At 50.0% G+C, this 14,171-nt stretch overlaps 2 protein-coding genes across 2 annotated transcripts; one reads left to right on the top strand and one right to left on the bottom strand.

Annotated features, from left to right (window-relative positions):
• Nucleotides 1-68: 68 nt before the first annotated feature.
• aldh5a1 (aldehyde dehydrogenase 5 family, member A1 (succinate-semialdehyde dehydrogenase)) lies at nucleotides 69-5,138 on the top strand. The gene is made up of 10 exons (XM_028425069.1): nucleotides 69-646; nucleotides 1,148-1,231; nucleotides 2,367-2,537; nucleotides 2,702-2,818; nucleotides 2,927-3,070; nucleotides 3,174-3,317; nucleotides 3,555-3,713; nucleotides 4,133-4,296; nucleotides 4,384-4,442; nucleotides 4,511-5,138. Exons 1-10 carry the CDS (start codon nucleotides 344-346, stop codon nucleotides 4,720-4,722), a joined length of 1,557 nt encoding a protein of 518 aa, XP_028280870.1. The 5' UTR covers nucleotides 69-343; the 3' UTR covers nucleotides 4,723-5,138.
• kiaa0319 (KIAA0319 ortholog) lies at nucleotides 5,123-11,499 on the bottom strand. The gene is made up of 16 exons (XM_028425062.1): nucleotides 11,443-11,499; nucleotides 10,478-10,597; nucleotides 9,746-10,353; nucleotides 9,280-9,403; nucleotides 9,077-9,163; nucleotides 8,308-8,442; nucleotides 8,092-8,233; nucleotides 7,806-7,954; nucleotides 7,560-7,711; nucleotides 7,350-7,488; nucleotides 7,121-7,280; nucleotides 6,913-7,049; nucleotides 6,713-6,835; nucleotides 6,542-6,632; nucleotides 6,375-6,466; nucleotides 5,123-6,248 (listed from the first exon to the last, which is right to left on the bottom strand). The coding sequence occupies exons 2-16, from the start codon at nucleotides 10,515-10,517 to the stop codon at nucleotides 6,091-6,093; spliced, it is 2,337 nt and encodes a 778-aa protein (XP_028280863.1). The 5' UTR covers nucleotides 10,518-10,597; nucleotides 11,443-11,499; the 3' UTR covers nucleotides 5,123-6,090.
• Nucleotides 11,500-14,171: the final 2,672 nt, after the last annotated feature.

Below are 14,171 nucleotides of genomic sequence, written 5' to 3'. Positions count from 1 at the left end.
CCGGCTGTCTGTAGTTGTAGTTTTTTAAGCTCCGTGCTTCTGTAGTTCACCCTCAGTATAAACGTGTCCGTCCTCCTCCTGACGTGTTTGAACCTGTGTCTGTACTTCCGGTCAGGTTTTGTTTTGTTGCCGTGTTTTGTGTATAAACACGTTTAAACGGGTCAGAGACCCGGAACGTTTTGTGTTTGTGCAGTCACGTGACTAACAGGGACCAGTTCAAACCGACGGAAAGCTGCGCGAGCTTCAGCTGCAGACCTGCGCGGACACACACACACACACACACACACACGTCCTGCATCACACGGTGAGGCTCACGCACGCCGAGCCGCGCTCTCCGCCCGGGATGTCCGCTGTCTGCGCGCTCGGGACTCGCCGCCTCCTCCGGCAGCTCCGCTCCGGGCCGCCCGCCGCCGCCGCCGCCGCCGCCATGCTCAGACGCTACAGCCTGGACGTCTCCGCGCCGCTGCTCCGGACGCAGGGCTACGTGGACGGCCGCTGGGTCTCCGCAGCTTCGGCCTTCCCCGTCCTGGACCCGGCCACCGGACAGGAGATAGCCCGGGTTTCAGACTGCGGTCCTGCTGAGGCCAAGCAGGCGGTGGACGCCGCGTACACAGCCTTCCAGTCCTGGAAGCGGAGCACGGCCAAGGTAGGCTGCACCCAGACTGTTAGGGGTTAATGCTGGATATTCAGCGCAACACAAGAACAACACACCACCATCACCCTGAACACACACACACACACACTGCCGCCCTACACAGATCAATCATCCTGATCAGCTGCGTCATAACCTGCACTAAACCATCAAAGAGCCACAGCAGCCCTGAAGACAGATAACATGAGTTGATCCTCAGTGTGTTCGTGGGTACCTGCTGCTCTGAGTGCAGCACAGCGTCACAGCGCCACCTATAGTTCATATTACTGTATGTTTATTAACCCTTCACGGGTTCAGTGTGGACAGTGACCACTTCATTGTTCAGGGAAACCTTCCTCACTGTGCACCAGGTGGGGCTGCCGGTTACCACGGCTACCGTTTAAATGACCAAACTTCTGACTGGGATTTAGCAGGAAGACACTGACTGATGTTCTGTCTGTTGTGTGTCTGTTGTGTGTCTGTTGTGTGTGTCTGTGGTGACCTGTGCTGTCACAGGAGCGCAGCGTCCTGCTCAGGAAGTGGTTTGACCTGCTGCTGCTGCACAAGGAGGACCTGGCCAAGCTGATCACCTTCGAGTGTGTGAGTATGTGGACGCCTGGACACACACACTGCACCTGACACACACTGTACCTGACACACACTGTACCTGACACACACACACTGTACCCGACACACACTGTACCCGACACACACTGTACCTGACACACACTGTACCCGACACACACTGTACCTGACACACACACACTGTACCCGACACACACTGTACCTGACACACACTGTACCTGACACACACACACTGTACCTGACACACACACTGTACCTGACACACACACACTGTACCTGACACACACACTGTACCTGACACACACACTGTACCTGACACACACACACTGTACCCGACACACACACTGTACCCGACACACACTGGAGACAAACTGACCGGAACTACTTTCTCCTGGAGAAATAGTTCCCCTGATGTCTGTGGATGCTGAGTGTGAACTGCTGTTAACGTTAAATCAGCTGTGTGTGTGTGTGTGTGTGTGTGTTGTTGTTCATTTTGTGTGTGTTGTTCATTGTGTGTGTGTTGTTGTTCATTGTGTGTGTGTTGTTGTTCATTGTGTGTGTGTTGTTGTTCATTGTGTGTGTGTTGTTCATTGTGTGTGTGCGTGTTGTTGTTCATTGTGTGTGTTGTTCATTGTGTGTGTGTGCTGTTGTTCATTGTGTGTGTTGTTGATCATTGTGTGTGTGGTTCATTGTTTGTGTGCGTGTGTTGTTCATTGTGTGTGTGTTGTTGTTCATTGTGTGTGTGTGTGGTGTTGTTCATTGTGTGTGTGTGTGTTGTTCATTTTGTGTGTGTGCGTGTTGTTCATTGTGTGTGCGTGTTGTTCATTGTGTGTGTTGTTGTTCATTGTGTGTGTGTGTTGTTCATTGTGTGTGTTGTTGTTCATTGTGTGTGTGTGTTGTTGTTCATTGTGTGTTGTTGTTCATTGTGTGTGTGTGTTGTTCATTGTGTGTGTTGTTGATCATTGTGTGTGTGTGTGTTGTTGATCATTGTGTGTGTGTGTGTTGTTCATTGTTTGTGTGCGTGTGTTGTTCATTGTGTGTGTGTGTGTTGTTCATTGTGTGTGCGTGTTGTTCATTGTGTGTGCGTGTTGTTCATTGTGTGTGTGTGTTGTTCATTGTGTGTGTTGTTCATTGTGTGTGTGTGTTGCAGGGGAAGCCGCTGCGTGAGTCTCTGGGGGAGGTGGCGTACTCCGCCTCCTTCCTGGAGTGGTTCTCAGAGGAGGCCCGGCGGGTTTATGGAGACCTGGTCCCGGCTCCTGCCAAAGACCGAAAGATCCTCCTCCTCAAGCAGCCGGTGGGCGTCGCCTCCATCATCACACCGGTGAGCAGCCAATCAGAGTCCATGCTGTGTGTAATGACACGCTGCTCATCACAAAACACATTATATATATAGATAAAAGCGTTCTGTCAGCCATCTTTATTTAAATAACAGAGTAATATGCTGGAATCAGAGCTATTGATAAGTGATTGATCGATGTTCCACAGTGGAACTTCCCCAGCGCCATGATCACCAGGAAGGTCGGAGCCGCTCTCGCCGCCGGCTGCACGGTGGTGGTCAAACCAGCCGAGGACACGCCGCTGTCGGCGCTCGCCCTGGCTGAGGTCAGTCCGCCGAACGTGGACCAATCACGTTGCTTCTGTCATATAAACATGCAGGCATCGAGGCTTTTTTTTTTTAACCCACTTCCTGTGTTGTCATGGTTACTGCAGCTGGCGGAGCAGGCGGGGATCCCGGCGGGCGTGTTCAACGTGGTGCCCTGCTCCAGAGAAAAGACTCCGTCTGTGGGGGAGGTCCTCTGCACCGACCCCCTGGTGGCCAAAATTTCCTTCACTGGATCCACGGCCACCGGAAAGGTCAGAGCGCCGCGCCGCTTACCCGACTTCCTGTGACCCCACGGCGTCTCTGGAGTAACATTACAGCAGAGGATTTACTCGAGTATTTCTGCTCCACTTTCAGGTGTTACTCAAAATGGCTGCTGACACGGTGAAGAAGGCGTCCATGGAGCTCGGAGGCCACGCCCCCTTCATCGTGTTTGATAGTGCTGACTTGGACAAAGCGGTGGGCGGAGCCATGGCCTCAAAGTTCAGGAACTCTGGACAGGTGAGATGACTCGGAATCTGGGGCCATGTTTAGGAGTCTGTTACCGTGGCAACATGAACATCACCTGGCGTCTGGTGTGTGGATCAGTTGCTGGGCTCCACTGATGATGCCTCTTTGTGGTCGTGGTGCTGAGCTGTCTGAACACAGATCAGCAGTGAGCTCAGGTTGTTGAGCCTCCTCCATGAATCGGGCTTCTGGTCCTGCCCGCTCTGACTCTCGGGTTTCTTCTGTCTGCAGACCTGCGTGTGTTCCAATCGCTTCCTGGTTCAGAGCGGAATCTACGACCGCTTTGTGGAGAGGCTGGGGCAGGCGATGGACGCCGAGCTCCGCGTGGGTCACGGATCAGAGCCCGACACCACGCAGGGACCCCTCATCAACACCAAGGCTGCGGAGAAGGTGAGCCGCCGCCGCAGCAGCAGCACTCATTCTCATATTTACTACAAAATAGTTCATTACCGTATCATCCAGTGAACTGTCCCATGGTCCTTGAACGCATCATGTTCTGAGTTTTATTCGGTCCAGGTGTCATCGCACAGCTTTGTCAGCCCAGGGAGGGTCAGCAGCAACATGATGCTGATTCAAACAGATCACCAACATTACAAAGGGTTAAACTTAAACGCACCAAAGAAAACAACCAGAAGTCAGCTTCAAACAGTCCAAACCTCTTTATTCCACAGTAACTCAGTACAAACAGAAAGTCCTGTCCCCCTCAGCAGGACGCCATGATGGAGTCACATGACCAACACTCAGAGAGTCTCAGTCCGACCTGCAGCTCTCTGCAGCTGATGCAGTGACGTGTGGTTCTGGTCCCACAGGTGGTGCAGCAGATATCGGATGCTGTGTCCCAGGGAGCGAAGGTGCTGAAAGGCGGGAAGCGTCTGCACGGCTCCTTCATGGAGCCGACCCTGCTGGCTGACGTCACCACAGACATGCTCTGCACGAAGGAGGAGACGTTCGGGCCGCTGGTGCCCGTCATCAGGTCGGTCCGGGCTTCGACTCGCTGCCCCGCAGCTTACAGCGTGTCAGGAAACATCTGACCGAACAAACCCTCTGCTGTGACTTACAGGTTTAACACGGAGGAGGAAGCTCTGGCTGTGGCTAACGCCGCGAACGTCGGGCTGGCAGGTGAGCGTCTGAACGTCTGTGTGTATGTGGACACCGCCGCCGGTCTGAACACCCGAACCTCTGTGCAGGGTACTTCTACTCTCAGGACGTGAGTCAGATCTGGAGGGTGGCGGAGGAGCTGGAGGTGGGGATGGTCGGAGTGAACGAGGGCCTCCTGTCCACCCCCGAGGCGTCCTTCGGCGGGGTCAAGCAGTCCGGCCTGGGGCGTGAGGGCTCCAAGTACGGCATCGACGAGTACCTGGAGGTGAAGTACATGTGCTTTGGAGGCCTGAAGGCCTGAAGGCCGGCGCTCCGAAGACATGGTTAATGACAGCAGGTGCACACAAACAGTAACACAACCTGAGACCAGTAATAACAACCTGCAGGTGATTTAGCTGCTAATGAATCAGAAAATCACATAACAATAAACATCCGTCTGCATGACGCGTGATCAACATGATGTTTGTTAAAGCACAAGAGCGCCAATCAGATGTGCCACGTAGCTGACTATTTTCTTAGAGTGTGTGTGTGTGTGTGTGTGAGAGAGAGAGTGTGTGTGTGTCTGTCTGAGTGTGTGTGCGTTCCTGACAAATTCTCCTCCATTGATGTGAACAGTGTCCATTTACATGACTGTAATTTGTCTTAATAATATTTTGTTATTAATTTAAACGTTTTGTATTTCTGACAATAGATATTAAAGAATAAGAAGATAACTAACATGACGTTGTACGTTTTTTTTAAAGAAGCCAATAAATACATATCTTAGACTTTGGCAGCACAACAGACGATATGAAACAGTCAGAAAAATGCACATAAAGTCATGTTTGAGTTTTTAAAAACAAAAATCTACAAAGTAAAACTACACGAGCAGAGTTAGCATGTGGTGACTGCAGCTTCCTGCATCATTAGGAGTTAAGTTAGCATGTAGCTTCCTAGCTAAGGGTTGTTGTTGTAGCTAATAAGCTAACAAGATACAACAAATGTCAAAAACATTTTATTTTGCTGGGAAATGAATGTTTTTCTCTGTGCTAAGCTAGGCCAAATAATGCTAATGCTAATAAAGTTAGCTTTAGAGTGTTCAAATATTTTTGGTTTATTAGGTATTTAACGTTGGCCTGTTAGCAACAATGCTAGGATGCTACATGTAAGCCAAAATACTTTGATTTGTACTTTTTTCTTTTTTATGTTGCACTGAAACGTAGCACATTAGCCGCTAACAGGCCTGGGTTATACGATAAGTGTTATGTGACATGTGTTAGCCTAAGTTACCTTAAAGACACTGACTCTTGGAGGTTAGCATGTTAGCACACATCATTTACAAAAGAGTTAGCATGCAGCCTACGGGTACATTTTTTAGTCTTGATGGAGCTAGGCTAGCAGTTTCCCCCTGCTTCCAGTCTTTGTGCTACGCTAGGCTAAGGCCTGTCACGTGTCCCTGGGCAAAGATGATTACCCACAGTTCCTTTTTAAAGTCTAGCGGTAGACTGAGTGAGACATCCTGTTAGCAATCAGTCTGAGGTCAACACGGATTTGTCCTCCAAGTCTCGTGTCCTCGTCTGTAGGAGTTTGTCCCTGAAGTGGTTCTGTGGTGCATTTACTGACCTCTCAGTGCAGGAAAACTGGCGTCCCAGAATAAAAACCTAACATGTCCCAGCGGCAGGTCGTCCAGTCATCCGAAGGCGTTCCCGTTGCGGGCGGCCTGGGTGCTGATCCGGTTCCTGCTGCGGACCGGCCTGTCCCGGCTGAAGATGGTGTCCTGGTCGCTGTCCAGCTCCGACTCTGACATCATCAGGCTGGAGTTGTGCTCTGTGCTGCGATGTTTGATACCTGCAGAGGAAGGCACACTCATCAGGTCCTAAGAAACGAGGACGGTTCGGGGACATGAAAATGTTTTTGTAATGTGAAATCATCTCTGGTTAGATCATCTGAACTGACCAGGCTGCAGGGACTCACTGAATTTGGGCCGGAGCTCCACCTTCTCCTGCTCGTCCATGTTGTCCAGGATGGTGTATTTGGTTTTCTTCCTCACTTTGGTCTGTCTCTTCCTGCACACAACCAGCACAACATGTTCACACACACTGGGTGAGGCTGGTCTGGGATCAGCGTCACTGCCAGCTCACCTCCTGCAGCAGCACATGAAGGTCCAGCTGAGGGACAGGATGAGGACCACGAGGACGAAGCTGCTCAGGATGACGTACAGGATCCTCCACTCTGTCAGGAGGAGCAGAGTCAGAAACCTGCATCTGACAACAGAGCCGGATTCACTGCTGAACATCAAAACATCACATCACCACAGTTGCTCTCTCCGTCGCCGAGGTAACGTCGAATCAGGTTCTCGGTCCAGAAGGGGTCGCAGGCGCACTGCTTTGTGACGGGATCGCACTGACCCCGGCCCGAGCAGCGGAGCAGACACACTGAGGGGAGAACCACAGCGGCGGGTTAGATCAGGGTCCGGCAGCAGGCCGGCTCTGCTGCTGCAGCTCAGACTCACAGGCGGTGTCGACTCGCAGCGCCCTGAACAGCAGGTAGTCGCTCTTCTCCCTGAGCAGCTGGTTCCTCAGCAGACCGACCAATCGGGAGCTCGGAAGCAGCCCCGAGGGGCCCCGGACGGAGAACCGCAGCACCGTGCTGCAACGGGCACAGACTGAGGTCATTTCCTGTGTCGGTGCGTGGAGCAGTGAGGTGGTGCGTGCTGGTACCTGAGGTGCGAGTGTCCCTGCAGCGCGCGGACCTGGATGTCGCTGTCGAGCACGTGGATCAGCGCGGCCAGCTGTCGGACCACCTTGTCCCTCTGAGCCACACTGACCTGAGACAGTGACACCAGCATCTCCAGCTCCACCTGCTCCCCCGCGCCCGGCTCTGCAGACACACAGGAGGGACAGTCAGACAGGCCCAGCAGGACATGTGGACATGTGGACACAGCCCCACCTGGTCGGACCTCCACCGTGGCCGTGGAGGAGCTGGAGCGGCCCTGAGCGTCGCTCACTCTCAGCTGGAACAGGTAGGTGCCCTCCACCAGGTTAGCCAGGTAGAGGGAGGCCTGCGTCTCCGAGCCGTACAGCACGTCCTGCAACCAGCAGGGGTCAGAAATGACTCCATCAGACTCCACCCACCCACTGCGCCTGTGTGCATACTGACCCCAGCAGCAGGACTCTGGATGTCTCTGGTCCACAGGTAGTGGACCTCACTCTGGTCTCCGTCAGTCACTGACCCCCTGAGGACCAGAGAGCTGTTGGGGAGAGTGAGGGTGTGGCTGCCGCTGGCGTGAGCGACCGGAGGAAGACTTCTGGCTGCAGGAGGAGAACAGGAAGTCCTTCATCACTGAAGCAGGCCAAACAAACGTCTTCATCAGAGGAGCAGGACGCCTCTGGACACACAGCTCACCTTCCAGCACCCAGACGGTCAGCGAGGCGCTGTCTGTCGCCCCCTCCTGGTCAGACACCGTCAGCCTGAAGGTGTAGCGCCCCACCCGAACACCTGTTACCGTGGCGACAGCCTGATCCCTGTCCTCCAGCTTTAACCCCGGAGGACCACTGAGAGAGGACAGGACCACGCTGCAGTGAGTCGGTGTGTCTGTGTGTGTGTCTGTGTGTGTCTGTCTGTGTGTGTGTGTGTGTGTGTGTCTGTCTGTCTGTGTGTGTGTGTGTCGATGATGTAAAGTCGAACCCACCTGACCAGCTCCCAGTGGAAGCTGCTGACGCCGCGGTCATCACTGCTGCGGCTGCCATCGAGCGTGACGCTGCTCAGCGGGAGGAACAGCTTCCTGTCTGGACCCACAACGGCCACCGGACCAGGGTTTGACCCTCTGACCTCTGAGAGGAACAAGACACATCAGCCATGTTTGACTCCAGGCTTCACCGTGTGGCGTCTGTCTTCATGAGGTCACCTGTCTGAGCCGTCGTCGTTGGCGGGTTAATACTGGAGGCAGGCGAGTGTGTGACGGGGTCAAAGGTCACCGTCTGAGCCGGTGGATGGGTGGTGGGCGGAGCTCTGACCACAGACTGGACCAACTTCAGTGAGACTGAGAGAGACAATCAACACATAAGTAACACCTGTGTGTGTCTGTCTGTGTCTGTGTGTGTCTCTGTGTGTGTCTGTCTGTGTCTGTGTGTGTGTGTCTGTGTGTGTCTCTGTGTGTGTGTGTCTGTGTGTGTCTCTGTGTGTGTGTGTGTGTGTGTGTGTGTCTGTGTGTGTCTGTGTGTGTGTGTGTCTGTGTGTGTCTCTGTGTGTGTGTGTCTGTGTGTGTCTCTGTGTGTGTGTCTGTGTGTGTCTCTGTGTGTGTGTGTGTGTCTGTGTGTGTGTGTGTCTCTGTGTATGTGTGTGTGTGTGTGTGTGTCTCTGTGTGTGTGTGTGTGTCTCTGTGTGTGTGTGTGTGTCTCTGTGTGTGTGTGTGTGTCTGTGTGTGTGTGTGTGTGTGTGTCTCTGTGTGTGTGTCTGTCTGTGTATGTGTGTGTGTGTGTGTGTGTGTGTGTGTGTGTGTCTCTGTGTGTGTGTGTGTGTGTGTGTGTGTGTGTGTCTCTGTGTGTGTGTCTGTCTGTGTATGTGTATGTGTGTGTGTGTGTGTGTGTGTGTGTGTGTGTGTATGTGTGTGTGTGTGTCTCTGTGTGTGTGTGTGTGTCTGTGTGTGTGTGTGTGTGTGTGTGTGTGTTCAGTACTGCTGGGTTCAGGAGTCTCTGCAGAGTTGTGGGTCACTGCGGCTGCTGTGTGATCTACAGGGTTTCCTACAGACACCACCAGGGGCCCTGCAGGATGAAATCAACTTAATTAAATGTAAATAAATTAATTTCTAATCAGAGAAATGCTGAGTGTCCATGACTCTGAACAGACAGGTTGCCACGGTGATCAGTGCTACACCTGCCTGGCTTCGTCGTTGTTCTGGGCCCGTAGGCGGCAGGTGGAGCAGAGACTGATGTCACCACTGTGTGGGTGGAGCCAGCGGCTGGTGTTAAAGATGGAGACACACTGCTGCTCTGTGTTTCAGTCTGTGAAGAGAGAAACATCCAAAAATGTTCACTCACACACACAGACACACACAGACACACACACAGACACACACAAACAGACACACACAGACACACACACACAGACACACACAAACAGACACACACAGACACACACACACACACACAGACACACACACACACAGACAGACACACACACAGACACACACAGACACAGACACACACAGACACACACACACACACACACAGACACACACACACACACACACAGACACACACACACACAGGATGGCGCCGACCAATCAGAGCACACTGACTGGTCATGTGACAGGCAGGATAACAGAGGGTTAACTGATTGCTTACGGTTTCCTGTGCAGCAGGAGGATCAGTCCTGGTTCCATTCCCCCCCTCGGACCCCCTGCTCTCCGGGCCCTCCTCGGCCTCGGACCGGTTGAGCCCTTCTCTTCCCTTCAGAGGAGGCAGATCGGTCTCTGATCCGGCCCCGCCCCTCTCCTCCTGGCTTCCCTCCGAGTACTCCACATCCAGCATGCCGGGATCAGAGAAGCCCTGTTGGGGCCCATCAAAGAGGGCCAGATCCTTCAGAGCGTCAAGATCTGCAGGGGCCTCCGAGGACCGAGAGAGCGGCCTCCAGCGCCCGCCGTACGGCTCTCCCCTCACCAGGGACTGAAGCATCAGCGTCTGCGGCGACGCCCTCCGTAGGAAGGCGAGGAAGGAGTCGGCCCCGGGCCTCTCTCGGGGCTGGCAGTTCTCCCTCTGCTGGCAGCTCAGGATATAGCAGCGGCCTTCGAACAGCCAGGCCAGGTCGTACCCGGGGAGGTCGCAGCACGCCGCCACGCACTGCGGCAGAGACGCCACGCCGGGCACCCGCAGGATCCCGCTGCTGTCCATGGTGGGAGACACCACAGCCTCAGGGAAGGTCGCCCCCTGCCAGCACTGAGACGCCACTACAGCTGAGGCAGAGAGGAAGGCTCTGGTTAGTTTGGACGGACACAACTTCCTGTTAACTCTTTCAACTCAAATCAGAAAACGTTTTAACTTATGAGTCTGAAAATGTGTGTTAATAAAACGTTTCACCTCCCAGGCCGAGCAGCAGCAGCAGCGCTTCCTCCCACATCAGGCGGCTCCTGGACCCTCACTCAGACCTGAAGCTGTTTCTGTCTGCGTTTGCTCTGAGTCCTGCAGACTGGTGTCACCCTGCGTCAGAAACAAACACCGTTACTGTCTGAATCACAAACAAAGGATCGTTCTGAGTTAAAACGTGGAGCAGGTTGAAGCGAGGCGTCTGGACTGTGGAGTTTTCTAGAAGACGTTTCTCTGCTCATCCATCAGCTTCATCAGGTCTAACTGTTTGGGGGGAAACATGGTTTATATGTGGTCACAGACCTCAGTGGGTGGGTCTGGGTAAAAAACAACAGCACTAAATGTTTCCATGGTTACCTGTGATGGTCTGGCTGACTGGGCCAGGTGTGTCTAATGACTGAGGGGGACAGGTGGACAGGTGGACAGGCCTTTGTCCTTGCTGTGAGTCTGTGCAGACCTCCTGGGGTGGACGGTTCGGGCCGCTGGACCCACGCTGCACCGTGACGGAAACAAACGCACCCCACGCCCCGCACCCCGCACACACAGCAGGTGTTTCACTACGACAACAAACAGGCTGATGACGCGACACCATCACAGGCTGATGACGCGCAGGTGCGTCCTCACCGCCGAACCCGTTCAACGGTCACAAACTCAGCCGTCCCGTTTATCACATGCTATAAACATATTGTTCACAGATAATCGATGCTTATTGATCTCTCCTCTGACCGGCACGCGCCTAATCCACGGTCACGCCGTCCCTCGTGGAACAGCAGCATCGGTCCGTGTGGGTTCTGCTGCAGGCTAACAGCAGCAGCTAGCATCCGCCCACAGACGGACGTTTTTAACCCGTTTCACCCCAAACAGCACGGAGCGGCGCGCACGTGACCACAACGAGCCGGTCTAACCGAGCTCGCGCCGCGGCGGGAGTCTCCCGCCCCCTGAACGAGCCGCGAACTCACCTGCAGGCGCGCGGCGCTCCTCAGCGGACTCAGCCGGTGATGCTCCCGAAAACACACGAACAGAGACGAAGCTGCGAACACGACATCCGGCATGACCTTTCAAAATAAGATGTAAAGCGACCATGTAAAAAAATAAAGGCCGCAAAACAGAAAGTTTATACTCCAGACGAGATGTTTAAAATTCACTATAAATAATCCATGAAAGCTGCAGCAGATATGTCACTGGATTGTTTTTATAGAAGGTGTCCTCTATCACCACAGTGAGTTTCATGAAAAAATACTGCAGGATTATGGAGGAATGGAAGGTTGAATTGGCACTAAAAGCATAATTTTAAAGATATTGTGCATTTTTAAAAATTCACTATAAATAATCCATAAAAGCTGCAGCAGATATTTTACTGGATTATGTTTATAGAAGGTGTCCTCTATCACCACAGTGGGTTTCATGAAAACATACTGCAGGATTATGGAGGAATGGAAGGTTGAATTGGCACTAAAAGCATAATTTCTGAGAAATTTTGCATTTTATTAAAATTCACTATAAATAATCCATAAAAGCTGCAGCAGATATTTCACTGGATTATGTTTGGTGTCCTCTATCACCACAGTGGGTTTCATGAAAACATACTGCAGGGTTATGGAGGAATGGAAGGTTGAATTGGCACTAAAAGCATAATTTTAAAGAAATTGTGCATTTTTAAAAATTCACTATAAATAATCCATAAAAGCTGCAGCAGATATTTCACTGGATTATTGGTAACAGGGGTCTCCTCTATCACCACAGTGAGTTTCATGAAAACATACTGCAGGGTTATGGAGGAATGGAAGGTTGAATTGGCACTAAAATCCGAATTTCTGAGAAATTTTGCATTATATTAAAATTCACTATAAATAATCCATAAAAGCTGCAGCAGATATTTTACTGGATTATTTTTATAGAAGGTGTCCTCTATCACCACAGTGAGTTTCATGAAAAAATACTGCAGGATTATGGAGGAATGGAAGGTTGAATTGGCACTAAAATCCGAATTTTTGAGAAATTTTGCATTTTATTAAAATTCACTATAAATAATCCATAAGAGCTGCAGCAGATATTTCACTGGATTATTTTTATAGAATGTCTCCTCTATCACCACAGTGGGTTTCATGAAAACATACTGCAGGGTTATGGAGGAATGGAAGGTTGAATTGGCACTAAAATCCGAATTTCTGAGAAATTTTGCATTTTATTAAAATTCACTATAAATAATCCATAAAAGCTGCAGCAGATATTTCACTGGATTATTTTTATAAAAGGTCTCCCCGATGACCACAGTGAGTTTGATGAAAAAATACTGCAGGGTTATGGAGGAATGGAAGGTTGAATTGGCACTAAAATCCGAATTTTTGAGAAATTTTGCATTTTTAAAAATTCACTATAAATAATCCATAAAAGCTGCAGCAGATATTTCACTGGATTATTTTTATAGAAGGTGTCCTCTATCACCACAGTGGGTTTCATGAAAACATACTGCAGGGTTATGGAGGAATGGAAGGTTGAATTGGCACTAAAAGCATAATTTTAAAGAAATTGTGCATTTTTAAAAATTCACTATATATAATCCATAAAAGCTGCAGCAAATATTTCACTGGATTATTGGTAACAGGGGTCTCCTCTATCACCACAGTGAGTTTCATGAAAACATACTGCAGGGTTATGGAGGAATGGAAGGTTGAATTGGCACTAAAATCCGAATTTCTGAGAAATTTTACATTTTTAAAAATTCACTATAAATAATCCATAAAAGCTGCAGCAGATATTTCACTGGATTATTTTTATAAAAGGTCTCCTCTATTACCACAGTGAGCTTCATGAAAAAAATACAGCAGGGTTATGGAGGAATGGAAGGTTGAATTGGCACTAAAATCCGAATTTCTGAGAAATTTTGCATTTTTAAAAATTCACTATAAATAATCCATATAAACTGCAGCAGATATTTCACTGGATTATGTTTATAGAAGGTGTCCTCTATCACCACAGTTAGTTTCATGAAAAAATACTGCAGGATTGTGGAGAAATGGAAGGTTGAATTGGCACTAAAATCCGAATTTCTGGGAAATTTTGCATTTTTAAAAATTCACTATAAATAATCCATAAAAGCCGCAGCAGATATTTCACTGGATTATTTTTATAGAAGATGTCCTCTATCACCACAGTTAGTTTCATGAAAAAATACTGCAGGGTTATGGAGGAATGGAAGGTTGAATTGGCACTAAAATCCGAATTTCTGAGAAATTTTGCATTTTATTAAAATTCACTATAAATAATCCATAAAAGCTGCAGCAGATAGTTTACTGGATTATTTTTATAGAAGGTGTCCTCTATCACCACAGTGAGTTTCATGAAAAAATACTGCAGGGTTATGGAGGAATGGAAGGTTGAATTGGCACTAAAATCCGAATTTCTGAGAAATTTTGCATTTTTTAAAATTCATTATAAATAATCCATAAAAGCTGCAGCAGATATTTCACTGGATTATTTTTATAAAAGGTCTCCCCGATGACCACAGTGAGTTTCATGAAAAAATACTGCAGGATTATGGAGGAATGGAAGGTTGAATTGGCACTAAAATCCGAATTTCTGAGAAATTTTGCATTTTTAAAAATTCACTATAAATAATCCATATAAACTGCAGCAGATATTTCACTGGATTATGTTTATAGAAGGTGTCCTCTATCACCACAGTGAG

The sequence above is a fragment of the Parambassis ranga genome, chromosome 16 (assembly GCF_900634625.1).
Source record: "Parambassis ranga chromosome 16, fParRan2.1, whole genome shotgun sequence".
NCBI classification, from domain to species: domain Eukaryota; kingdom Metazoa; phylum Chordata; class Actinopteri; family Ambassidae; genus Parambassis; species Parambassis ranga.
The sequence above is the reverse complement of the archived record's forward strand: the minus strand, read 5'-3'. Positions and strand labels throughout refer to the sequence as shown.